At 43.3% G+C, this 27,323-nt stretch overlaps 1 protein-coding gene across 3 annotated transcripts in view; it reads left to right on the plus strand.

Moving 5' to 3' along the window:
• The first annotated feature begins 211 nt into the window (after positions 1-211).
• PCDH9 (protocadherin 9) overlaps positions 212-27,323 on the plus strand; it is a 721,360-nt gene continuing 694,248 nt past the window's right edge. The window contains exons 1-2 of one of the 3 annotated variants that reach the window (XM_063304544.1): positions 212-467; positions 1,768-4,933. In XM_063304544.1, the coding sequence (XP_063160614.1) occupies positions 1,898-4,933 (3,036 nt within the window). In that variant the 5' untranslated portion in view covers positions 212-467; positions 1,768-1,897. The remainder of the gene's footprint in view (positions 468-1,767; positions 4,934-27,323) is intronic. The other 2 variants (XM_063304545.1, XM_063304546.1) reach the window with 2 other exon arrangements.

Here is a 27,323-nt window from a genome sequence, read left to right on the forward strand (position 1 = left end):
GCGCGGAGCGTGGCGCGCCCCGGACCCGCGAGGGAGAGAAGCGCCCCGAGCTGGCGGGCGGGCGGGCTGGCTGCCTCGCGGGGCGTGAGCCGACGCGGCCGCCAGAGCCCCAGGCGGGACCAGCCTCCCTCGGAGCATCCCCGCAGGAAGCCGGCGGGCGCGGAGGTCCCAGGCGGCGGCGAGGCGGCGGCGGCGGAGGAGGAGGCGGCGGCGGAGGAGGATGCCGACGCCGCCCGAGCCGGACAGAGCGGGGAATTCGTTCTCGGGAGTTGTGGATTTGCCAGCGCCGAGCCCCAGCGCCGGGCTCCGGGCAGCCGCGCCGGCCTTCCCCGCCGCCCGCTGACCCCTCTCGCCCCGCCGAGTTGGGTGCGCGGCGTCCCCGATGCGCCGCGGAGGGCTGGGGAGCAGCGGCGCCCGGCTCCCCGCTCGGCTTCCCGCAGTTCGGGGAGGCGAGGAGCAGCGGCCACGTAAGTGCAAAGTTGGGAGCTCTCGGAAAGGCTTGCGGGGGAGGGCTAGAATCGGAGCGAGGTTCGCGGGGAGGGAGGGAGGGAAGTGGATCTTCTCGGGGCTGCGGGGGGGGAGAAGGTGTCAACCCCCCCTCCCCTTCTGCCTGCGTCAAGGTAAGGTTGTGGGAGCGCAGGCATCGCCGCGGCGCTCCTAATGCAGATGCAGATTTGATCTCTCCTCAAACTCTTCCCCGCCCCCCGCCCCGATCCAAAGGGTGCCCCCGCTCGCCCCGCCTCGGCTGTCCCTGACCCTTTTCCTCAGGGCTGCGGTGTCGGTGCGTGGCAGCTGCTTGCCCAGAACCCAGCTTCTGCCCGCGAAGCGCCCCTTCCTGCCGCTTCCTTTGTAAACAGCTGTTGGCTGCTGCCCAGCGGCTTCCAGACACCCCCTAGCCCAATCTTCTGTTTATTTGGAAGTTGCATGGGGGGGGGGGAGAAGGAAGCTCAGCTCACCCCTCCTACACACACACACACCACTATATAGGGTATCATCTGAAGAAGGTGACATTTCCTCCCGCTTGCGGGAAGGAAAGAGAAGTCCTTTGGTCTCTTTCAGGTAAAAGGTTAGGAAGTGCCCAGAACGGGGCTGCATTGCTGGCTGTCAGCTGCAGCAGCCCCCGGTCTGTCTGGAAAGCTCCTCCTGCAGCTGAGACCTTCTCTTGCATCAGAGGATAAAAGGCACACCGCGGGGCTAGGTAATTTAATTGGGGGGAAAGGCGCGGGGGGGGGGGCTGCAAAATGCTTCCAACTGCAGTTAGTCTCTGCTTCAGCTCCTTCTCTTCCCTTCCCTTCCCTATCCTTTTTTTTAACTTGCCTCCAAATGAAGGGGGGAGGTGAAGCAGGGGCTGGCATGCTCTTGGCTGTGGGCTGATTTGAGAGTGTGTGTGTGTGTGTGTGTCTTGGCGTGAATTGCATTGGTGTCTCTTCCCCCTACCCTCCACTCAATCTTGTAACTAGTTAATTTCATTCTTAGTGTGCACTCAGCGCCAGTGGCGGTATATTGGTGCATTCATGAAGAGGGAATTGCTCTCTCTCTCTCTCTCTCTCTCTCTCTCTCTCTCTCACACACACACACACACACACACACACACACACAAGAAGGAAAGCAAGAAATGAAGCAGGTGGCAGAGTGTTCCTCCTTTGCAAGTGTGCGCGCGCGTGTCTGTGTGTTGCAGAGATGTGGGACAAGACTTGGCAGATGCATCTCGTACCAGTTAAAATTAACACCTCTTTACAAATGTTGTCGTGATTGTGTTGTTGGCAGGGGCTGTTGGGAAGTCAGAGCTTGAACGTGATGCAGCCGGCAAGCTTCCTTTTGCAAAGACGCTGTTGGCGCTCCTTTGTGGACATCTTGGAACCTTAAAACCTTGAGAAGGATCTATAAACACATTATCATGGACCTGAGGGATTTTTACCTGTTGGCTGCTCTGATTGCCTGTTTGCGGCTGGATTCTGCTGTGGCTCAAGAACTTATTTACACGATCCGGGAGGAACTGCCTGAGAATGTCCCCATTGGGAACATACCAAAGGATCTGAATATTTCTCACATCAATGCTGCCACAGGAACCAGCACTAGTCTCGTCTACAGGCTGGTCTCCAAAGCAGGGGATGCCCCTCTGGTGAAGGTGTCCAGTACCACGGGGGAGATCTTCACCACCTCCAACCGAATCGACAGGGAGAGACTCTGTGCCGGTGCTGCTTATGCGGAAGAAAGCGAGTGCTTCTTCGAGCTGGAGGTGGTGATCCTCCCCAACGACTTTTTCCGGCTGATCAAGATCAAAATCATTGTGAAGGACACCAATGACAACGCCCCGATGTTCCCATCCCCCGTCATCAACATCTCCATCCCTGAAAACACGCTGATCAACAGCCGCTTCCCCATCCCTTCAGCGACAGACCCCGACACTGGTTTCAACGGAGTGCAGCACTACGAACTTCTGAACGGGCAAAGTGTCTTTGGGCTGGATATTGTGGAAACTCCGGAAGGGGAGAAGTGGCCTCAGCTGATTGTGCAGCAGAACCTGGACCGGGAGCAGAAAGATACCTATGTGATGAAGATCAAGGTGGAGGATGGAGGAACCCCCCAGAAATCCAGCACGGCCATCCTCCAGGTTACCGTAAGTGACGTCAATGACAACAGGCCGGTTTTTAAAGAGGGCCAGGTGGAAGTCCACATACCTGAGAATGCCCCGGTAGGGACCTCAGTCATCCAGCTCCACGCCACAGATGCAGATGTAGGAAGCAATGCGGAAATCAGATACATCTTTGGGGCCCAGGTTGCTCCTGCAACCAAGCGGCTCTTTGCTTTAAACAACACCACTGGGCTAATTACGGTTCAGAGGGCCTTAGATCGAGAGGAAACTGCCATCCACAAGGTGACAGTCCTGGCCAGCGATGGTAGCTCAACGCCTGCCCGGGCAACCATCACCATCAACGTGACTGATGTCAATGACAACCCCCCTAACATAGACCTCAGGTACATCATAAGCCCCATCAATGGCACGGTGTACTTATCTGAGAAAGACCCTGTCAATACCAAGATTGCCCTGATTACCGTCTCAGATAAGGACACTGACGTGAATGGCAAAGTGATCTGTTTCATTGAAAGAGAGGTGCCGTTTCACTTGAAGGCTGTTTATGACAACCAGTACTTGTTAGAGACCTCTTCCTTGCTGGACTATGAGGGCACCAAAGAATTCAGCTTTAAAATAGTTGCCTCTGACTCGGGCAAGCCCAGCTTGAACCAGACAGCCCTGGTAAGAGTCAAATTGGAGGATGAGAATGACAACCCTCCCATCTTCAGCCAGCCTGTCATTGAGCTGTCGGTTTCTGAAAACAACCGGCGGGGTCTGTACTTAACCACTATTAGTGCCACTGATGAGGACAGTGGCAAGAACGCAGACATCGTTTATCAGCTCGGCCCCAACGCCTCCTTTTTTGATCTGGATCGTAAGACGGGGGTTTTGACAGCATCCCGGGTGTTTGACCGAGAAGAGCAGGAGAGATTCATTTTTACCATCACGGCCAGAGACAATGGGACCCCTCCCTTGCAGAGTCAGGCGGCTGTGATTGTTACGGTGCTAGATGAGAATGACAACAGTCCCAAATTCACACACAACCATTTTCAGTTCTTTGTGTCTGAAAACCTACCAAAGTATAGTACTGTAGGAGTGATCACAGTGACCGATGCAGACGCGGGTGAGAATAAGGCTGTATCCCTCTCCATCTTGAATGACAACGAGAACTTTGTTCTAGACCCTTACTCTGGAGTTATAAAGTCAAACGTGTCTTTTGACCGCGAGCAGCAAAGCTCCTACACCTTTGATGTCAAGGCGATTGATGGAGGACAGCCACCCTGTTCTTCGACCGCTAAGGTCACCATCAATGTCATGGATGTTAATGACAACAGCCCGGTGGTCATCTACCCCCCCTCCAATACATCTTTTAAGCTGGTACCTCTCTCAGCGATCCCTGGGTCTGTGGTAGCAGAAGTGTTTGCGGTTGACATTGACACGGGAATGAACGCTGAACTGAAATACACAATAGTCAGCGGAAACAACAAAGGCTTGTTCCGTATTGACCCTGTGACGGGTAACATCACCCTGGAAGAGAAACCAATTCCGACCGATGTGGGGTTGCATCGGTTGGTGGTCAACATTAGCGATCTGGGCTATCCTAAATCCTTGCACACCCTTGTCCTTGTGTTTCTGTACGTCAACGACACCGCGGGGAACGCCTCTCATATCTATGACCTGATCCGCAGGACTATGGAAACCCCCTTGGATAGGAATATTGGGGACAGCAGCCAGCCCTACCAAAATGAGGACTACCTTACCATCATGATTGCTATTGTGGCAGGGGCCATGGTGGTCATCGTGGTCATCTTTGTCACCGTTCTGGTCCGCTGCCGCCATGCCTCCAGGTTCAAGGCTGCCCAGAGGAGCAAGCAAGGGGCCGAGTGGATGTCCCCCAACCAGGAGAACAAGCAGAACAAGAAGAAGAAGCGGAAGAAAAGGAAGTCTCCTAAGAGTTCCTTGTTGAATTTTGTGACCATTGAGGAGTCCAAACCTGAGGATGCTGTTCACGAGCCGATCAACGGGACCATTAGCCTCCCAGCTGAGCTGGAGGAACAGAGCATAGGAAGGTTTGACTGGGGCACTGCGCCACCCACCACCTTTAAGCCCAGCAGCCCCGATCTCGCCAAGCATTACAAATCTGCCTCCCCACAGTCGGCCTTCCATCTTAAGCCCGACACTCCCGTCTCGGTGAAGAAGCATCACGTGATTCAGGAGCTCCCTTTGGACAACACCTTTGTTGGGGGGTGCGACACCCTCTCCAAACGCTCTTCCACTAGTTCAGATCACTTCAGTGCCTCAGAGTGCAGTTCCCAAGGAGGCTTCAAGACAAAGGGCCCCTTACACACCAGACAGGTAAACGAGCACTTTTACTGGTCTATAAGTACTGCATACAAGTGCCCGCTCAACCAGTACTAAAGTGCCAGGAGGAAGTCTTGGCCTTCGCGATAACTTTAGCCTAGTTTTGCTAAGGAGAGAGAAAGGGGTGAAAAGGTGTCCCCTGGCTTTCCCGCCTCACAGGACTATGCATTTGTGTAAAGGAAAACGGTGGTCCCAAGTGATAAGTCCCCCACTCTTTTGCTTTTGTTTTAGGACAAGTGGCACGCACACAAGCATTCACGGATCCATTCACCAAGGTGCACACACGCACACAGGTACACCAGCTAGAGCTTAGGAGCGAAGGTATAATGCTTTGTCGCAAATCTATCAGGGTAGAGGATTGCTGAAGAAGAATGAGAATGGGTCTTGGTCTACCAGATTCAGACCAAAGGGGAAAATATTAGATGTACTGAAATGTTTCAGGGTTAAATATATTGACTTCTGATTGAAGAAAAGTTGTATTTTCACAGGAGGCTGGCTTAGCTGTTCCCCCGCCCCGCCCCCATTTATTCCAAACTGATCTGGGACATTTGTTGTGCTACTGTTTGTCTTCACCAAGGCTCAAAGGTTGTGTTGCACTGTGTTGGTTGGGCAGGATACAACTAAGCTCTGTTCTTAATTATCATAGTTTCAGTTGTATAGTAGTAACACTATGTGTCTGTTAGGGAAGAGAAAGTGGCATTTTAGTTGTGTCTGCTTTTATTTTGCTTATTTTCCTGCTTTAAATGGCCAAAGTATACCGTCAAGAGGAATGCATTTGTTTACAATTGAGGAAAAAAGAAAACCCACAATGAATTATGCAGGGAAAAAGTCACTCCATTGTAAACACATTCTCTTATTAGCCCATAAGCGAGTTTTCATGAGTCATTTTAAAGCTATGAAGTATACCATAAAAAAATTAGGTCAAGGAACCTCATATTTCATCCAAATCCAGCATTAGGGGCTGGGGGATATTATTCTTACAATGATGATCTGGGTCAAATTATTCCTGGATAATAAAGATTTAAATGCAGTGCTGTCTAATTCATTTCATTGGTGCTTGTCTAAATTAGGGTGCAAGAATGTGCCTCTAGATGGCGCTACGGGACTGTGTTGGCTCAGCTGACTGGCTGCCAATCTTGCAGTAGCTAAGAATTTGGGGGGGAGGGACGGTTCAGACTGGTACGGAAACCCAAAGAAATCCTTTCTTTAATAACTGTCACGCTGAAGGGACCAGTAGTTAAGCCGGCATGTTTTCTGGGGGTCAGAGTGCTTAATTTTCATTGCATCACTTGTTGGAAGGTTTAGCTGTCAAACTCATCTCATGGCTGACATTCTGTTTTCTTGACTGATGGTGAAGGGTTCGGTCTGTCTGATGAGCCATGGCATAAAGCAAGATCCATTAGAAGGGGTCCTGGTGCCCCCTGCCCACCCCCACCCCCCGGATGGAGAGTAGCCATTCTCTAGCAAAGCCATCTGCTAGCATTCTCAACATTGCTTCTGGAGTTTTGGACCAGTCTCTGCTAACGAGGTGCTGTATTTATAACCCACGCAGAGGTCTGTTGCTGAAGTAACCACCCTTAGAATACTCAATGAACTTGTCAAAACGTATCTGAGGTGAAATTCAGCACACAGGGCTCTCCTTTGTAAGTATTTTGAAGCATTCAGTGTTATCAAAGTAATGGCACAATTCGTGTAATTCTATCTAGGCAACTTTAATACAGGGGTGGGAGGGCGAGGATGGGCATCCAGCTACAACTGTGTAACCAGCCAAGCTGAGACTGGAGGATCACCACTTCCTCCTCTTTTTGTTATCAAGTTCCCTGGCACTCTTTCAGTGCCCAGTTTGGTTCTACTTTGTTCTCTGTTCCTGGTCCCCGTTACGGAGTTGGTTTTAAATCTCTTTCAGAAGTCTGTAGGGGATTAAAACCACAAGTATGTAGCAATTTTCCTGGCAGAGCATTTAAGTATCGGCACTCAGGAGGCTTGGCGCCTCGGGATGGGCAAACCTTCAGAAGCAACGTTTTCATTGATAACTTCCAGAGTCCTGCTTTTCAAGAAGGGCTGTAGAATTTGAATAGTGTCACCACTGTGCAGATGGGCTCTTTTTAAGAAGTTGTGTTTTGATGTGTTGGAGTCCCTGGGAAAAGTGGATGGGGTTGAAATGATTCAGGTGCCTCTGTCCACAAATTTTACTGTTGGATTGTAAGCATTTTAACAGTGCAGAATTGTTGCATGCTCATGTTTCCAAGTACAGTTGAAACCACAGGAACCCAGTATATTTTTCTTCAATTGCAGCAGGACAATAATTCTTGTACTAAGCAATGGAAAGACGTCTCCAGTTAGGGCCTAGTTCTGCAAGGTTTAGAAAGTCAAATATATTCAATTGCCCATAAACCGCTAATAATGGATTTTGCTTCACATTGCAAGGCTTGGTTTGAAAATAGACATCTAAAGTTTTCTGGTTTGCAAAGATGATATGCCTTGCTGATACCAGTGATGTCAGGATGTGTGAGAGAAACTGGTCCATTGTTATGCTTTTTAGTCCTGCATGTGTTAAAAGACATTGCAATTAAATATCAACATCTGACACCCACAGAACTTATCTGCAGGTAAATGTGTTTAGCATCACGGTGTGAAAATGGTGACTTAAAAAAATTATGGTGAGAAAATTGACTTTTAGAGTCAGAAAACAGAGTAAAAAGCACAGTCCATTTTCTTTCATAAGGAGGTGATCTGGTATTGTACCCATTTAGTGCAATGGGGCTTCTGTGTGAGAGCATCTGATGATCTCCCAGCTAAATAAATAAAAAAATAGATAAGTATTACTGATGATATTCGGGGTGGGTAAAGGGGAATTGGTATGGATAATTATTCTACTTTGGTCACTCTTTTGCTAAATTGGGGACCTAAACGTGTGGCAACTTATTCTCCGCACGCTCTGTGGAAGTGATTTAAAACTGCTGGATTCATGTTGAGTCCCGTTATTTGAGCCAGACTTTTGAAGGAGAATGTAAACTACTTTGTGCTCTATGTTAATATCACATGAGATCCTTAGGTTGGTTGTTTCTGTTAAAAACTGAGCTATCACAAATCACTAGGATAGATTTCATAAATGAGTCTTGGGAAAAAACCCCAAAATCTCTGTATAGTTTAGCAGACAGTGTTGCTTGGTTCCTTTAAGCATCTTCATATGCTGTGGGATGTTTAGTGCTCTTGAAAACATTTTTTTTTTCTTTGCTTTTTTAAAATCTCACAATCCTTTGAGCAAACAGCACAGATCCTTCTTCTCTTCTCTTCTCTTGTGTCTTGGTTGGTCCACCTGATTGTTTCTGATGTTAGAAAAGGCTTAAACAAAGATCAAGAATCTAAGATAACATGGACTGAAATGATTGGAGGTAATTGGCTTATCCTAATATTTGCTAGGGCTGAAAATAAATTATGTAATACTGCACTAAGTGAGTTCTTTATGAGTATATAATAGTTATATAGTACATAACTTTGAGTTCTGTTGCAGATAGGCTAGCAAAGGATTGTCATACAAATATGCTCAACCACAGATACTCATAATTAAGACAGTTGTGGCTTGATATTTGAGTGACTAAGATATGATAGCCTAAACACTAATCCTGAAAACATTTCTAAATGCTACAGATTGGATAGCTGTGTCAATTCCATAGTACATGCCAAAATGGAAATTGCAAATGATTCTTTTGGCAAGCATGAGAAGACAGATGCTTTGAGTAAAATAGGAAGGGAAGGACTGAGTGATTTTCTTAGATAGAACAATTCTACTGGACTCCTTATTTTTTAAAAAGAGTGGTCTGGTTCAGAGAAAGTGTGGAAACATAGTTTAATATTGTGGACATAATTCAACTTTGTTTTTCAATGTGATTGCAAGGGGGGGCATATAAGCATTTTTGGGGTTTTGTCTGAATTGGGAAATGTGGTTAGTTTTTAATCAGCATACATGAGCAAGTTTGGGTTGCCAATTGCATTATGAAGTTGGCTCCTTTGGGCAAACCACACTCAAATTGTACTTTTTTCCCTCTCAGACATAACAACAAATTGTGATGAGTTGTAAGTGAAGCAGTGCAATGCTTCATTGCCTTGTGTCTTCACCAGAAAAGAGGAGGAGGAGGAGGATTTAAGCTTTAGACTCAGTCCTATAGGAAAAAAACAACAACAAACATCTTGGTTTAGTGATAGGTTCAGACATGGCCATTGGGTGCCATATGTGGCATTGTTTTGATGGATAATTGACTACGCCAGAAAAAGTACCATATATTGAATCTGGTTGAACATTAAGCTATTTCTGCTTGCCAGTTACTTGGCAGCATGTAGAACAGCATCTTTCCCTCGAGACACAATCTGTAAGGAAAACATTAAAGTGGGGTGGAAGCATTGCTCAGCTTCCTTGAACAGCACAAAATACCTTTTATGGTTTGATTGCTGTTGCCAAGAAGAAGAAAAAAAATGCTAGGCTGGGATTAGATCTGACTCACAGAACAACAAAAAGCCCCAACCTCAATAGAAGCTTTCTAAAATCTTTCAAGATAGCAAATGAAGATGAGCCGTTTTTAGGTCTGGGGCCTGCTGTGTTTGGTGCTTGTGCAAGACCTAACCATGATCATATCCCACTGAAATGCAAAAATGGTGGGTTTTCTTTGGTTCTCTAGCTGATATGGTGAGTGGTGAAGAATAATGGACAGCTATGGTAGAGTAACATCAGCACAGCCTTCCCTGGTCTGTCCCTGATCTAGAGTCTTGAAGGATTTCCATTTACTTGAAATCATGAAATAATCGTCTGAAGCTTTTAGTGATGCAATAGGAGTTCCTTCAGTTCTGAGTCTGTCTTCCAGCAAAGAGCTACAATCCTTATGAAGTGTATTAATTTATTTCTAATTACCTTTATGAATATTTGACCAACTGAGTGATCCAGGAGTTTAATCTGCCATAAAATCCAGCAGAGAAGTCTTTTAAATAATAACATGGAGATCTGTAATATATATATATAAATGATTGGTTCCCTTGAGTGTTTCATAAAATTTCAGCAAGAAAGCAATGTTGTGGTTTACTGCACTAAGAAGGAACAACCTCTCTCAGGTGGCTTGTTGTCTGTGATTTATTTCTTTGCATTTATGATAACAGCTGATAAAAAGGACACTACCAAAGCTGTTCAGCCTCTCATAAAACTAGTTTTCTTGGCTGCAGGAACAGTTATGAGAAGTTGTGGTGTAAGAAGCTGAACAGGAACGGTACAGTTGGCACACTGAAATCTTTTGATTTGAATTGTTGCCCCTTTGGGAAGATTGGGGTTCAATGAAGACTGTCCCCAAGGAACGTAAAATGAATTTGTCCCTATTTATAGATGCACATATACCCAGCAAGTAAAGGCAATAGGAACTTGGAAAGTCTGTGCAAATGCATCTTTTGCTGCCTTATGTAATAAATAAAAAGTTGGGAGCTTTTGTTCAACTGTCTAAAGATATTCATCTTGGAAAGGAGGCCAAGCATGGAAAACTTCAGCTGAAAAGATGTTTTGGTATGTGTGGAAGCGAAAAGCCTGGGAAAATAGGGGGATGTAATGGAAATCAGAATATAACCTTAAGCAATAATACTATTTTAAAGAACCGCAGTGGAAATGCTAAGCTAAAAATAAAGCATTTTTTTCCTTTTATGTACATAAAATCAGCAGTCAGTCAAAGCTCCCAGGATGCTTTCCTCTTCCTCTTTCTTTCATTCATTAGATTTGGTGGCGCTGGTGTGTTTGCGTGCATACAACATGTGCATGTTAATGTGTACATGACTCATTAAGTGTGGCTTTCCCACTGAGATGCATGCAACTTTTTTAAACTGCATTACACACAGACAGCAGGGAAAATAAGATCCTGTGATCCAGGCCCAAGGAGGAATCTTCTGGTTACCATTTCAGATTTTCATTTTTCAAAGGATGCGTCTTTCTGACCCTGCAAAACCGTATCAGCCGCATTTTATTGACAGCCATTTTATTGTAGCTAGCAGCTTTACAGTAAGCTGTTTATTGCTGTTTCCTAACTCAGTTGACAGCAATTGGGGAATTAATTTCCTTCCCCCCAGCATGCCTTCTTGGGTATAAACAACAGATGTTTAAGATATGAAAACAGTGACCCATTTACATTTGTCAACTTTTTAAGTACACAATTCCAAGCCACCTATTTTTATTTGGCGGGGGGGGGGGGAGGTGGATGCAAAGACTGTGTGGGATGGATTTGCCCTGCTTGGCAATTTAAACAAACAAACAAATAAATAAGCATTTTATGTTGTGGTTGTGAATGATATCCATATTGTAAGCTGCTTGAGATCAGGGACTTGTTTTGTTTTGTTTTGTTTTCATGCAAAACCCTTGTGAGCATCATTTACAGACCTAATACTGTTTAATTAATGATAATACAATAATACACAGAGATGGACTTAAGTTTCTTCCATCTGGGAGTAATCGACTGTGATTCTTATATAATCCATGGATTATGCGTTTCTACATTCCATCTCTTACAGTATGTGTCAGTTCCTCTGTAGGCTGCAAAATAATAAAAAAGTGCAAATACGGATACCATAGCAATCTATACGAAGCAGATGCTTTTATGTGATGATCGCTCACGTCTTTTGCAAATACAATGATCACTTTCTTCCTTTCTCCAGCAGAGTTTTTGATTCTGTTGGGAAAAGGAACCAAAAGGAACGATACATAAATATTCCCTACTTCAAAATACGGCATGGAAGAGGAATCTTTTCCTATGAAATTATTTTTGTCATGGGTGAAGTGCAGCACAAAACAACTCTGGCCCCTTATTTCAATACATTTGATCCATGAGCTGACAAGGACCATTATAGAATTCTGCATTACAGGGATGATAATGCTTTGATGTTCGCTGCTTTATACATTTTGCTGTCTGACTGTAAGCTAGTTCCAGTTGCATTAACTGACAGCATACAGTCTTTTGCAGTTTTGATCAAAAATAAGTCCCATTGTACTTAGAAAGGGTTGCTTGCAAATCACTGTCATTGGACTGTTTATGGCTACAGACTGTGCCGGTTAAACTGTTTCTAAGAACACATACACAGAGGATTGAGTGGTATGAAAATCTAGGGACTAATGAAATCCCATCGTTTTGAACTGGGGTTGAATCATGACTATTTTGAGTTGAATTGGAGAACAAACATTTCCAGAGTGTGATCCATCCCACCAGGTGACGGTGTGCCAAATGTACTGCAGCCTGAAAAAGTGCAGGACAGGACAATTGTTCACATGCTTTCTTAAGCCGTTGGCTTAGTCTAGCTTGGACAATTGTAAGATTTGCAGCCTCCATCGCGAACTGAAATATAGCAGAGAATCCCAACCTGATTGTCTCGTTACATGGATTAGGGACGCATGAACAATGTGGCATCTGTTTCCATCTCATGGTGTCAACTTTGGAAACTTCAAGGCTTTTGATTTACATTTAGTATGGTCAAAAATAATCAAAACCAACCTGGATGTCCATTATACAGACCCCACGTGAATGGATAAACATATTTTTTTTAAAAAAACCCAAAATGTTGTAATATGATTATCCACTAATGTCAACAGTGGACTAATCCTTTTTTTGCTAGTCCATACCTTTCCTCTGGAGGTTTTAAACAGTTGCTTTTGAATTCCACTTTTGTGCAGTCCACAAAAAACAGAAGCATTCTCTGTCTCAATAAAGGTATGTGCTAAACTGACCTGAAAATAAAAGCAGATTTGCATGCAGCAAAGCAGTGCAAAATCCTTGAAGGATAGGGAACTGTTTGCATGGATAATGGATGCTAGATGCACAACTGCATTGCAATGCCTGCTGTGGTGTAACACTGATGAAGTACATGTTACATGGGGTGGCTGAGGGGGCATTGCTGTCGCTGTGAATTGGAATGCATGACCTCATCCAGTGTTCTGGATGGTATTCAGTGCCAGACAGAATAGGTTGCATTGATATACACAGTCCAAGAAGCAAGGGACTTTTGTCTTCTTTTAACTGGGATAACAGAATTATTTTTGTGATACCCTGGGAAATGCAACAGTGTATACGTTAAAAGGTAAAGGTTTCCCTTGACTTTAAGTCCAGCCATGTCCGACTCTAGGGGGCGGTGCTCATCTCCGTTTCAAAGCCGAAGAGCCGGCGTTTGTCCGAAGACACTTCCATTGTCATGTGGCCGGCATGACTGAATGGAACGCCGTTACCTGCCCGCCGAAGCGGTAGCTATTAATCGACTCACATTTGAGGCCACCAAATATGGCTATTCTCTGATTCTACACCTAAGCAACACAATCCTTGCTTCTCTCTCCAACCCAGTGGCATGTTGGAAATAAATTACTTGAAGGGAGCTAGGACAGCCACAGATGCAGCCCATTATTTGGTTTCACTGAAGACAAAACAAATGCATCCAATGGCCATTGCTGATAAAGGGGTACCAGAAGCCATGACCTGCACACTCTATTTCCTTGTCTTCCTTTTAAAAATGCACAATTTCCCCTTCCATCTTCTGCTTCAGTATTACTGATTGTAAAACAAGGATCAGGGTTTTTTTTTTTTAATTAATGAGTAACCTCTCAAAAATGAATTAATTAGCAATGTTGCAAAACTTTCAGCCTCCTCAAGGAAAGTAACTGATCCTTGTAAGTAAATTACCCCAACATACTGTTTGTCATCTATTACACTTGTACTGTATCCCATCCTTGGTTCCAACCCATCTTATCCTATTTCCATCTATCCTCAAATAAATCCTCAAATGAGAAATAAAAGTTGTTCAGGCTTTTCAGTCAAACAATGGGTTGAAATGTCTATAATGGACTAGGATGCTGCCTTTTCATAAGCAACTTTGCAAATCTCAAGGGTAATGTCTGATTGGAGACATTCTCATGCCTGTTTAATGTGAGCCTAGTTCACAGTGTGGAAGGATATCTTCTTTAAATTGTTCAACTCTGTTTGCGCTAGCGTGTTGCACCTCCTTCAGCCCTTGCATTGAATTAAGACTGGATGCCAGCATGCACCACCAATACCCATAAGGCTTGATTAAGTATCCCAGTTGTCTGAATATATGAGCAGAATCACCCTCCCCCAAAAAACCCAAAGTATTTGTACTCCATCTATTTTGCATAAGAACCTTTTCTACCCCAAACACATTCCTAAAGATTGTCCCGTCTACAGGGTGCATTGTGTGAAAATGCTTTTAAGCATGACTTAGTCAAAAGGAGTACAGTGCTGCCCATGGACAACTAAGTCATAATGTGGTTTACTTCATGATGAATTACCATGTTTTAAGAACCCAGTCATTATGGTTTGTAAATCATGGTCTCTGCCTTACTGCAGTATGTGAACTCAACTAACTGTGAATTATCCAACAAATCCTGGTTAAACCAACTGCAGCCAGAGGAATCTGTGTGCCCAGGCAATACTTTTTCAAAAACTGGGCATAGTCTGTAAAAGCTAAATGTGTCTGTTAGTATATTACAAATAATGGGGAAATCTGCACAATTCAACTCTGACACCAGGTATTTTAATTCTCCTTTAAAGTAGTTTCAAGGCTAGACACTTCCAAATAGAGAAGTGTCAGCAATATCAGCCCATAAAGAAGTAAATGTAATAATACAAGTGAAATTTAGAGCAGAAAGTTTGCAGCCTGAGAAAGGTTTAGCTTGCTTGCTTCTGTGTTCCCATGTTGCCTTCCAAAAACAAGCCTGTTCTTATAGCTTGTGCCATTTGTCTAGGATGTGTAGGCTACTATAACTGGGCTGCAACTATCCAGATAATCAATAGATGGCAGCAAAAATGTGGGTTTCCTTTAACACTTTGCTGCCATCTGGAGTGTTGCAGCCCAGATATGATAACTCTAATGTAGTTAGCCTAGTTTAGCCACTGTTTTAAAAGGAACTTCAGGATTGTGGAGTCCTTGGTGCTCTCTGAGCCTTGTTGTTTTCTTGCAGACATTTCATTGTCAGACTAGGCAACATCTTCAGTGAGAAGAGGGAGTGGGCCTTGCTCTCAGTTTATACACCGTGGCTTGCCCTGCTTGTGTTGGTGGGGGTGTTGTTCTCTCCTTGGGAGTTCTTTGATTGGACTGTTGTTTGCTGCTTGGTTGACTGACTGAGTTAATAGTTCCTAGGCTCAGAGAGCACCAAGGACTTCACAGTTCAACCCTGAGCTACAAATATTCACTTCGATTGGAACTTCAGGATAGCTAACATTTAACGTATCACGTTTTAGAGCTGGAAAACAGTATCTGGCATCTAAATGCTACCCACAGCAGGGTTCCTCAGCATGGAAGGAAGGAAGGGAATATTTCTAATAATATAAAGGATCATTGGCTATATTTTGAAGACATTTCAAAAACAATAGGGTCCTCTGTGCAACAAGAAAATCAAAGAAGTATATTGTTGGAAAATCAGAATTACAAGAAGTTGCCTGTATTGTATTGTCTTCAGTGAAACCAGAGTAGGCAACCATCACAGAGGTTTCTAGGTCAGGACCTCAGCTGGGCAAATAGCTGACTTGCTGAAGAGATCTGTATGTACCATCCTGCTCTACATTCTTGCTTCTCCCAACAGTACAATCCAACATCGTTAAAGGAGGTTGTTTCCTTTTCTGAAAATGGAACAAGAAGGAATGCCTTGCCTTCTTGAGTGGACAAATGTGGCCCAGTTAAACTGAAGCACTTCAGTACCCTTAGAACTACATGTAGTCCTTGACTTACAACTATTTGTTTAATGACCATTCAAAGTTGCGATGACACCAATACAGTGACTTACGACCGGTCCTTGCACTTATGATCATTGCAGCATCCCCGTGGTCACCTAATAAAAATTTGGGCACTTGGCAATCGGCATGTATTTAGAATGATTGCAGCATCCCGGGGCACATGATCACCATTTGCGACCTTCCCAACTGGCTCCCAACAAGCAAAATCAATGGGGAAGAAGCATGATTCACTTAAAGACGATGGCAAAAAAGGTGGTAAAATCAGGCGCAACTCACTTAATGACTCCATCGCTTAGTGAGGGAAGTTCTGTTCCAAATTGGGGTTGTAAGTCAAGGACTACCTGAACATCCCATTGAGTTCAGAACATTGATTGCTGCTATAATCCTTATTTCCTGTTTTTCTTCTCTTGCCATTCATTCCTGAATCTCTCTTTCAAATATATCCCTTGCTCTTTTTTGCTTTCTCTTAGAATTAATTTTTGTCCCTTAATTAATTGCTTAGCTTTTCCTCAGTTTCTCTTCCACTGCTGGAACTTGGTTGCTTTTTTCCCTTAACCAGATCTGTGTGCTTTCATTAATAAATGCCTTTGAAAAGTTTGTTTGGACCACTTTAAACAGCAAAGTGAAACAAAACCAAGGTGGTTAACAGAATTCCAGGCTGGTCACAACGTCTTCCTGTACGTTATAGCTTTGAGACGTCAGTTAGCTGGGATTGTTTTGCTCTCAAATGTCAGAGGCCCAATCCTTGTCATAAAGAGATGTCCACAAGGGCTCCAGTAGCGGTGGCCCATTCCGAAACCCATGAAGTTGGTGGAAATTGATTTCTCCCGGATTATGGGCTTCCCTCCTTCCAGTAGAGGTTCACCCATGGTGTCATCATGCCAAAATGTTGTCTTTTCAAGGGTCAGTGTGCTTTAAGGTTCTGACAAAGTCGTGGCAACTTTTCTCCATTTTAGAGACCAATCAAACACAGTGAGGATCGAACACAGTGAGGATAGAGTACTAGTTGGGTACACAACCACAATAGGGACTGGAAAACTGGTTGTTAAATGGTGCGGTCATTAAGCAAGTCACCAAGTGACCAGACTTGATTTTAGAACCATTTTTACGACAGTTAAGCAAATCCAGCTTCCCCAATGGATGTTTTTTGCTAGAAACCTGCAAAAAATGTTTCAAGTCGCAATCATGTGACCAGAATACACTGCAACTGGTTGTAAATGCAAGCTGGCTGCCAAGTGCCTGAATTGCAATGACGTGACTGGGGGTGGTGCAACACTTTACGACAGTCATAAGTATGAGTGCAGGTCGTAAAGCATTTTTTCTGAGGCTGTTTTAACTTTTGGACCATCATTAAATGAATGGTTGTTAAGCGAGGACTACCTGTACTAGCTTTACATTTTAGTTTAGTTTTTTTTGCTCTCTCAGTGATATTTCAAGATAACCCCACTAAGGAAAATGGGGGGTTGGTCTGCAAGGGTTTCTGAGTGTTTATGGCATGCAACAGGAGTGACGCGAAGTGGACTTCCAATTCATGGGAGCCTGAATGGTAAGAGCAGCCAGCCGAACAGACGTGAACAGGACCATCCTTCCCAGCTGAAGCACATGTCAGGCATCTAACGTGACAGCTAGGGAACCAGAAAACAGAATAGGCCATATGGAGAAGTGAAGCTGAACGCAAAGCAGCCTGAGGCTCCCTGGACCTGGCAATCCATACAAAAACCTGGAGCTTGTGCTGCATGAGTTGTAATGTTTTCTTTAACACATTTTTGAAGGCTCTGGGTACTGTTTGAACTGTCACAAAAGCGACGTCTGGTTGATCTCTCTCTCTTATGCCTGGGTGCATTGTTAAATGCATTATCGAAAGCTTCCAGCATGATCTTACCGTATATGGGCAGTGAGGATGGCAACATTTGCTGGAGAAGGAATTGTCCAACTCATGCCGTTCACTGTTCACCTCAGAGGCAGCTTTTTCCTCCCCTTTGGCCACCATGAGAGGGCATCTAATCTCCCCACTGCAGGACTAGGCTAGCCACATCAGTCCTTGGGGCAGGAAGAGAGAACGAAGAGGTGTAGGGTATGATATTCCTCCTGGCACATTCTCTAGCAGAATGTCGTTGGCACGATGGAGCGTTTAACACGTGAAAATCCATATGGACATAGCTTGACCTCTGTGTTATGACCTTAGATATTTCTGGAATAAGGTGTGGACCTGCAGTCTTTCTTTTCCCCTCACATTTGTTTCAGAAGAGAGCTGCACCATCTGAGAATGGATAGGTCGTACATAAATTATATACTGAGATAAGTCTCCCGATATCCACCATACTTGGACCGTTTCAATTTGTAAGGGCCCCTTTGTACCTGCAGATCATCGCACCTGAGCATTGAATATGCCACTGGTTTCTAAAGAAGGGGCGGTGGTGGGATGTCCAGAATGCCTTCTTGTTTTGTTTCCATTTCGAAGGCTGCAGCTGGAAAAAGGCAAGACAGGTAGGGACCTCGGCACAGACGTTTCAGTTACAGCCTTTGAAATTGCTTTTCGGTTGTGGGGCATCAGCAACTGGTCAATGGGTTTCATTCCCCAGCCTTGGGCATCCACAGCTGCAGGGAGCAGACAAATAAAAATTCAAGTAAAATACAGTGCAGTACAATGGAACAAATACACTGCAACAACTCTGCATTATTTTTTTTTAAGATAATCAGTTGCCAGGAAAATAAATAAATAAGCCCAATCTTCATTTGTTGAAGGAAGGAAACCTGGCCTGCAATAAAGTAATTGCTCATGTCCTGTAGAGGTAGACCTTTTTTTTTTTTCCTCCCCTATTTGAGATTTCATCAGGTTTGATTTCAAAAAGCTGTTAAATCTGTCAAACATGTCAGTTTGAAAAGAACACTCATTCCTTCCCCCACGTTTTCCTATTTGTATGCCATAAAGGCTGTGGGCTGTCAGTCCCAAAAATGCAGCATGGGAAGAGCAATCTATGCTGTGTTTTAGGATTAGTTAACAACTTCTGTTCCCCCACCCCGTTTTATCTTTCCTTCTTTCAGGTAACAGTTGAGTTTAGAGACAATAAAAAAACAAGGTTGTGGATGCTTTTACCGACATTTGATGGGGATGATGCATCCCCAACATCCTTTGTACGTAGTTCTCACATCCTTGGGAACACAAATGATTGCCTGTAGGATTTTTCCATGTAATCAGAAGCTTTGTCTTGGGGGCAGACTGTTTCTTCAAGCAGATATGTTCAGAAAACTGAGGCTATTGTTCCTTTTGGGACTTCCCTGAGTGCAATGTGAACATTTGAAGCATGATCCTTTTCAAGAGGATCCAAGGATGTCAAGCAAAATTCATGTTGAATTTTTTGAAAAATCTGTCAGGAGTGGTTCACCGGAAAAGTTAATCAGAGTGAACAAGATTTCTAGAAATATACTTTGCTACTGTCTATTTTTTCCTCTTACTTTCCATTACACATGGAATATAATATTGCTGAACTAAGGGTTGAACTTCTCCCAGCTCTTGTGCACTAATAGAACTGCCAGGCTGGCAGAATCAACGTGCAGTAGGAATTGGCAACTTCTCCCAAAAGCCAGCCAAGCAAGAATTTTCAGCATGAGAAAAGGGGTCTGTAAAGGTAGAAGTTCAAAAATCTCTCTTCTGTCTTCTGAATTTTTTTTTTTTTTTTTAAAGGTCCATGTGTAAAGTGGGGTGAAAATCGGGAACTTTGATGATGCCATTGAGATTGGCATGTTTAATGAATGCTTAATGGAATGATGATTTTCTTACAGTTAAAAGAAAACTAGGCAGGGTTTCAAAGGTTGTATGGAAATTTGGTAAGAGAGATGATCAGGCAGAGGAATAATTTCAGTTCTCGTTGAACCTAAGTGGTTGACCTAAAGTCATGGGATACTGCTGGTAGTTGGGACAGGAAGAAAACATTGCTGCAGAATCCGGACTACAGTATCCAGCCAATTCTTCCCCCCCTTCCCCTCTCATTCTGAGCAGCCTCCTTTTACCTAGAAACTTGCATTTCAAGCAGCCTGACCCTCAAAGATTTGTGATTCTTCCCAACTCATTCAGGAAGGAAGGAAAATGTAGCTTGAGCCAGACATAGATAAGATGGCACTCAAAGTAAGCATAGCAAATGCACTGGGGAAGAATGGCCCAGGGCCTTTCACCCTCTTGTTTCTAGAAGTTTCTTGTCACTGGAAGGATCAAAGGAAACCAGTGTGCTTCTGTGTAGGGCCCACTGATACGTGAAATATTATGGGACCAGTCTTTCTGCAAAGGTATTAGCACAGAATGGCGACATCACAGATTGCATGCCATGGTGGCTAACAATCCTTATTCATTGACTTCATTGCAATTATTATTAAAGAATAAATAACACTGGTTTTTTTTCTTAAAAACCTTTACAAATGCCATGGCTATCAAGCTTTCCTAATATAGAGAATTTGGTCTCTCTCTCTCTCTCTCTCTCTCTCTCTCTCTCTCTCATCTTTAACAATCCCTTTAGGCATTCGGTATTTTAATTCCTTGCAGGGTGCTGAGAAATGAATGTTTTTGTGAATAGTGGGGTCCCTGCTTGCGGATGGCAGGAAAATAAAAGCCATTTTGCTGATGTTTAAATACATTTCTTCTTTAAATAGAGACTGTTGCACTCTGCCTCTCCTGCTGCTTCTCTGTTTAACCTCTTACAACAGTTCCCTGTGCGTATTCGTTCTGGATAAGAAGCGTGTGTGCCGTATTGGGCACTTAGGGTTTCTTCTAAATGTTATCACAGAGCAAGGAAAGCTTGTGTAAGATCTGGTACAGCACATCTGAAAAGGGGGTGGGAGGTGGGGAGTAACCAACACCACCAAGTCAGTGTTAAAACAAGCCAAGAGACTGTTTTCTTTGATAACAATTTGAAAACAATGATAGAAAAGGCATCTGTTGCAATTGATAGGAGAAAAAGACTTTGGAGGATGTGTGTCGGCAAACAGCTTATCTTTTAAGGAATGTTGGAGATAAGGTTGAATGAGAGTGGCTAAAAATGGAATAAGGAAGAAAGATTCAGGCAAAGCAGTGTATTTTGCAGGAAATGGATGCGAAATCAGAGCTTTAGGTGGCATCCTTCGGTAATGAAAAATGATCGGCTCAGAGGAGGCGACGGGAAATTGAGTGCCGAGTTTAGCTTGCAGATGGGATGGCTTGAGTACTTCTGGGTCAAACCCAGTGGTCTCCCTCCTCCCCTTTTCAATTAGCACTGAAAAAGTCACAATAGGCCTTAGTTCCAAACATAACTTGCACCACAACTGCAATGGTTCTGATGTAATCCTGTATTTCCGCTTTGCTCCAGTTATATTGGGGGGTGGGGGGGAACCTCTATGGAAGCTAATAGAGTGTTTCCCAACCTAAACCAGATGTTAGCATCCTTCATCCTGAGAGCTAACTGTGTGGCAAGAAAAGGTGCTTTGTTTTTTGTGAAGTTAATTGCATTGGACACCATGAGTATGTATGAGAATGTATATGTCAATTATATGAGAATGACTGTATAGATGGAGGAATTGCTATGTGTGATAACAGATGTTTCCTTGTGTTATATATGGATCTGAATGCATTTATATCTGGATAAGAGATAGCATGGCCCAGGGCATATGAGCTGTTCCCCTTTCTAGGTTTTCTAGAATGGAAATAAATCCTCATTAGATGAAGCAACAGGGGTGTGTTGTGCCTTGGATTCAAAGGCATAAATGTGCTTCAGAACATGTAGGGTCACTCACAGAGGACCTGACTGCAACTCTTTAAAGCAGCTGTGTCTTTTTCCAGGATCATGCAGCTGCCCTCTGCAGTTGCAACATACTCCTTGGAAAAATGCATTTGCTTTAATCCAAATGCTTCAATGCAGGGACAGGAGTCTGGATAGTCCACCAAGTTTTGTTAAATGATGGCTGGGAATTAAAGCTGGTAGGAGCCACTTAAGGAAGCAAAACATCATGATCTGATACTACTAGCTTACCCTCTTTTGTAGTAATGGATTATTTTAAATTTGCAAACTTAGGGCTACTGCAACTGTACCTTAAAGGAACTGAATTTACTAAGGCTTTTCCCCCCCTCTCTTTCTCTCTCCCTAAAGCACAACTATTGCAGGAATATATTTCTTCTTCCTGTTTGGTTTCATCATTACTCAGAATGTTCACAAATGCACTGAATGCATCACATGAGTTCAGTCTTGAAGTTTCAGAGTCTTCATTTCTGAGGCCAGAAAGGTGGTGTGTGTGTGGTGTGTGTGTGTATTTTAGCATAATAGAGCTGCCAATTATACATAAGCCTTTTTCAATTTTAGGTGAAACCAGCTGGATTCCTAATTCAGTTGATTGGAACAGGGATTCCCACACTGAAGGGCAAAACTTTGTCTATCAAACAGCAGGAAAGTTCTAAAGGTTTTGGCAGCAATGCTAACGGTCAGAGTAAGAAGCTGTGTCCATGGCATTTTCTGGGCAGCAATACAGAAGTGGTTTGTTATTGCCTTCTTTCAACATGACTTTTTGGGGGAGTTGGATTTCTCAGTTTAGCTGACAGAACTTGATCTTCTTCCAAGTCCCAACCAGGTCTGATTTGACTCAGCTCAAGATCAGCCCATATAGCAGGTGATAAAGTTGGATGGATGAATGGATGGATGGATATTGCAAGGACTATTGATGTAATATAGATTTGAGGAGATCACACGTACATTTGCTAGGGAGACACTGCCAACACAACCAATCAAATAGGGCCTGTTCTTATGTTGTTAGTGGGAGCCTGTCAAATTTCATATGTAGAATATATTCCTGAAAAGCCTGCAGGCAGATCTCTTTGAAAAACAACTTACTGTATAATGCTCCAAAGGACACGATCCACTAGCAGCCCATAACAAGTGTGATGTCTTGCTGAGCTTCATGATTGAATATTGATTGTCAGCAAACCCATAGACCAATCTGTCAGCAGTGTCAGAACAGGCCTTCTGAAATCACAGATCATTATAATTTAGGAGTGTTTTCCAAAGCAGAGTAGAGTGGAAAAAGAAAAGAGAAAGATACTTACACATATATCTCAGTGATATTAGCATCTCTGGAAAGAATTGTATAATGTTGGTGGTTGAATTTCTGTGATGCAAAACAAGGACTCAGTTGTAGGACAGGCAGAGGAAACGTGTGGGCTTCTAAATGTTGCTGAACTGGAGTTTTCAGCTGCCTCAGTCACCATGTTCAATGGTGGGGTCTGTTAGGAATGGTTCAGTGATGTCTAGAGGGATGCAGTAGCCCTGGCTCTTTGTCAGGTGATGAAACAACTGTAAGTTGGAATGCCTTCAGTCAAAAAGCACATTGGCTGACCTTTTGCTAAGGATAGGCAGCCATATGAACCAGGAAAATGGATAGATAATAATGTCCTTTTGCTAAGGATAGGCAGCGACAACTCAAGAAAGTATGCAGAAAATTATTCTTTGAAATGGTTTGAACCTTGCAATATTTTGAACAACCTGCTTTCTGGTTAAGGCATCAAGCCAGCTACCAGGGGACCCTGAGGTCTAGTCCTGCCTTGGGCATGAAGCCAACTGGGTGACCCTCAGCCACTCATTCTCTCTCAGCCCTAGGAAGGAATAGGCAGTGGTAAACCACTTCTGAAATATTGCCAAGAAAACTTCAGGGACTTGTCCAATACTGACCTGAGGATATCCTTGCTTTCTGTAAAGTCAACTAGACTTGCAGCTGTGCAAAAGGCTGTACATGTATGTGGCTACCTTCTGGGTTTCATTTGGTAACCCAGGGGAAGCCTACTCCTTGGTAGCTAAGTCCTTGTAGGACAGAGAAGATACAGTGGTCTCAGTTTCAGAACTCAGATTCAACATTCTGACTTGCAAGATCTCTTGCATTGGGCCTCTGGTGTTTGTAGTTGGAGACAGAACTGAGGCTTGAAGACGACTGCACAGAAAATGCTGTCTTTGGACCAGGGGGTTCCTTATGCCAAGCCAAGGGGCTTCATATTGCTAGGCCTGGGAGAAAAACAGATATCCTAGACTTGTTCCAAAACTCAATATTTATTCCTGTAGGTTACTGAACATCTATGCAGAAAAAATAATTGGGCCATTTTAAAGTAGATTCACCCTGAAATGGGTCCATTTAGTTCAGAATTATTTTCCATCTGAAAAGATTATTCAGACCTAGTTAGCCATGAAGTATCTACTGCAGAACAGATACTCTTGCTAAACACGATCTGTTCCTAATCTGGGCCTCTTTAAGACGCATATCTGTATTACTGATAAAAAGGTCCCATTTGCTCTATTATGTCCACTCCGAGATAATTTCAGACTGAGGGTTGCTTCCTAGTAACCACATGGACACAACCATACAGTTTTCTTGGCAGCATTATGGAAGTGGCTTGGCATTATTTCCTCATGGTCTCCCATCCAAGTGCTAATCAGGCTGACCTTTCTCAGTTTCCCAGTCCAGACAAGGTAGGCCTGATGCTGCCATCACTTTATATGCTAAGTACATTGTACCTCAAACCCTAGCAAACTAGTTTCCTTGCCACTTTTTTTCCGCTTCCTTTCTTGCTTTTTTGTTTGTTTGGTTCTCTTAAGTATCTGATAAGATTGTGGTTTGTTTGGAAAACTGAATTTCATCTTATCAAATTGAAGCACAGGAACTAAAAATAATGAGGCTTGCAAAGTGCAAGAGACAATATGTGCAAACATATTTCCAAATCTTCTCTTAAGTATGAGTTGTTGTTTTTTCAAAGAAGCCTGCATGCAAATGGCTACACTCAGACAACCTGCAACTTCTTGCTATCCTTGCTTCATGTGGAGCACTGCAACCTAGCCTGTTTTGACTAACCCAAACCTTAAACCCCTTTTGGGGATGTGTATGGGTATTAGTGCTATGCAGAGCTTTGCAAAATGCTTCCCCTGCCTCCTTGATACACAGAGTAAAAGGGGCCCTTTCAGCCAGTCATAACTCTCTTTGACCACCTTGATACTGGCTGTTTAGGCCCTAAGATGGGGGTGACTTGAAGTCAGGTGAGCTGCAGTGGTTCTACACTGAGGTGATACCTGATGTGGCAGGATGTCTTCCCCAGGATGTAAGAAGTATAGCTTGGTTCTTCAAAGAGCTTGGCTCAGCTCTTCTGAAAGGGGAGAAAAAGGCCTTTAGATATAGAACTAAGCCACGGCTGAAGCTGGCATTTTAAGCCAGACTTCCACTTCATTGCCAATATCCCAAAAGCTGTTCTGCTTCCCACCATGAGCAAGGAATGAGGCTATTTATGCCATTTCATGGTGATAAATGCAAGTTGGTGAGACACATGAGTAGTTTTTTTTTTTTTTCTTAAGGCTGCAAACATCCAGGCAACCACTAGGTGAGAGCCAAGAATTTCTCACATCCCTCTATGGCCTCATGTGGCCCTCAGAGCTTCTGCAGAAGAAATGCGGTAGACCTAGCTTTCCTGCCTTTTAGAGATTCATTTTCCTTAGTCGTCTTCTTTACCCCTTTGATCATTTCTTTTACACATTGTTTCACTTTTGATCTCTGTCACAGCCATTTTTAACATCGCTCCCTTTCCCCAGACTCATTTGCTTGAACCTTTATTTCTGCAGGATGCTGCGTCCAGCTGAAGATTACCTCCGGTGTAACATCTTTTTAAACAAAACTGCCTACAAGACAGCAAATCTGATTCATAGTTGGGATTTACTCAGCAGGAGACATTTCCCTTTCATATTTCTGGTGTCGGCTCTTGCTTCCAATTATGGCTCCTTCCAGTGGTAGATGCAAAGTTGTTGAAATAAATGAGATTCATTGATGAATCAGACGAGCTTAGCTGGACGTCTTTCTCTGAATAGAGTATCTAAGTAGAAGTCACTTTCTGGTTTGTTGCTGTGAATGAAAAACTAAAAGAGGGGAAATTGACTCGGTACCCTTTAATTCTGAAATATACTCTGATTGTCTCTGTGAGAACAAGTATGAGGTCATTGTGAAACAGGTAAAAAATACAACGTGTTAACAGACAGTGGCTCAGTTCAGAACTAACAACAAGTCATTGTTTGGGGTTAGAGAAATGAACAGGATAAAGCTTGTTTTCATTAGATGCCTCTTCCCATTTCATGTGAGATAAAGAGATTTAAAGTTGCCCTCACTGAAAATCTCAAAAGATGCAGTGAAGAATGGCATTTGGGCTTTGACATTGGTTGGCGGAAGAGCACCACATAAACTTTATGATTTAAAGCTTTTTTATGTCAGTTTTATGTGGTTTATTGGCTCAATAAATTGAACTAAATAAAATAAATAAATAATCAGGGTTCTGACACTAAATGAAAATAAAATAGGGATCTAAAACTAGGGAACCATTAACCCTTTTCTTTCGGTTAAAAACACAACCAGAAGCTTGACTGGGTAGATATCTGTTTAATCCAACAGGACACTGATATTCCAGTGGTGACAACTGAAGAGTTAACTAAACTGTGATCTCTCCATCCATGGGCAAAGTATACTTAATTACCTTTTAGTACTGAGAGTTAAAGAGATTAACAAAGAAAGTATTGTTCTTTGATAACCCCTCTCCTGCCTCGCCAATCCTTTGAAAGTTAGAATAAATCTTTTCAAACATGGACATTCTCTTTCAGATGTCACCATAGTAGCCCCATCGTTCTCTGGGTAAGATACTCCTCAGTTTTTATACTGATCTACTCCAGGAACCTCAATAGTAATAGTTGATCATTTGTGCATTTTATGAACAGTTTAGATGCAGTAAAGAATAATAAGCTTCTCCAGCTAGGATATGAACCAAAAACATAGCTGTGAAAGGAAGGGCAGCATTGTCCTCCCTTGGTATTTCACTTGAGTTCTGTAATATTCTTTAAATCTTTGGTTGTAGTAAGTAGTGTCCATATTACCTCAAAAACATTGAATAAAAAACAGCAAACATGGAGAAAATCTATCTGTTGGTTGCTAGGAATCAAAAACACCCTGATGGCACATAATCAAACTATCAGTCAACTGATTAACAGATACTCAAGATACATGAAAAGAAATACATATATATATTTGGAAAGGTGTATCTGGAAGTATGCTTCCTTTTTATCAGTTTTCCAAAATCCCTGCTAGGAGAAAGACTGGGACAACAACAATCACCTAGGTTTGCTAGCTTGCAAGGAAAACAAAACAAAACAAAACAAAAGCCACTATAACTGGGATCTCATTTTGGATTAAGCTATGTTTTGCTTATTCATGGTTGGTTAGTACACCACAGATGTCTAAGTTTAGCATTAAAAGTTGGTAGAACAGTATGGCTGGGCTTGGCAGGAATAGTCCCATTCCTCTTGAGCATGTTGTCTTCATGCCAGTTGTATGACATCTCTGAAGGGGGTTTGCAAGTTACCCTGAATCTAGAATACAACTTCTAATCCAGTTCTTGATAGAGGGAGAACATAGTATTTTTCTGACAGGCAGAATCACGAGGCCTTGCAAATATTACTTTTGACTTACATTGCCATTTGAAGAAAAAGAGAAGAAATGGAAAACAAGATGCCCGGCTCTGATTCCTGGGTGTCCATGTGTTTACTCTCACATGCTAGTGATGAATCCCTTGCATTTGTGGCACCACTAGTTGCATGAAAAGATTGTTC

The sequence above is a fragment of the Candoia aspera genome, chromosome 5 (genome assembly GCF_035149785.1).
Source record: "Candoia aspera isolate rCanAsp1 chromosome 5, rCanAsp1.hap2, whole genome shotgun sequence".
Lineage (NCBI taxonomy): Eukaryota > Metazoa > Chordata > Lepidosauria > Squamata > Boidae > Candoia > Candoia aspera.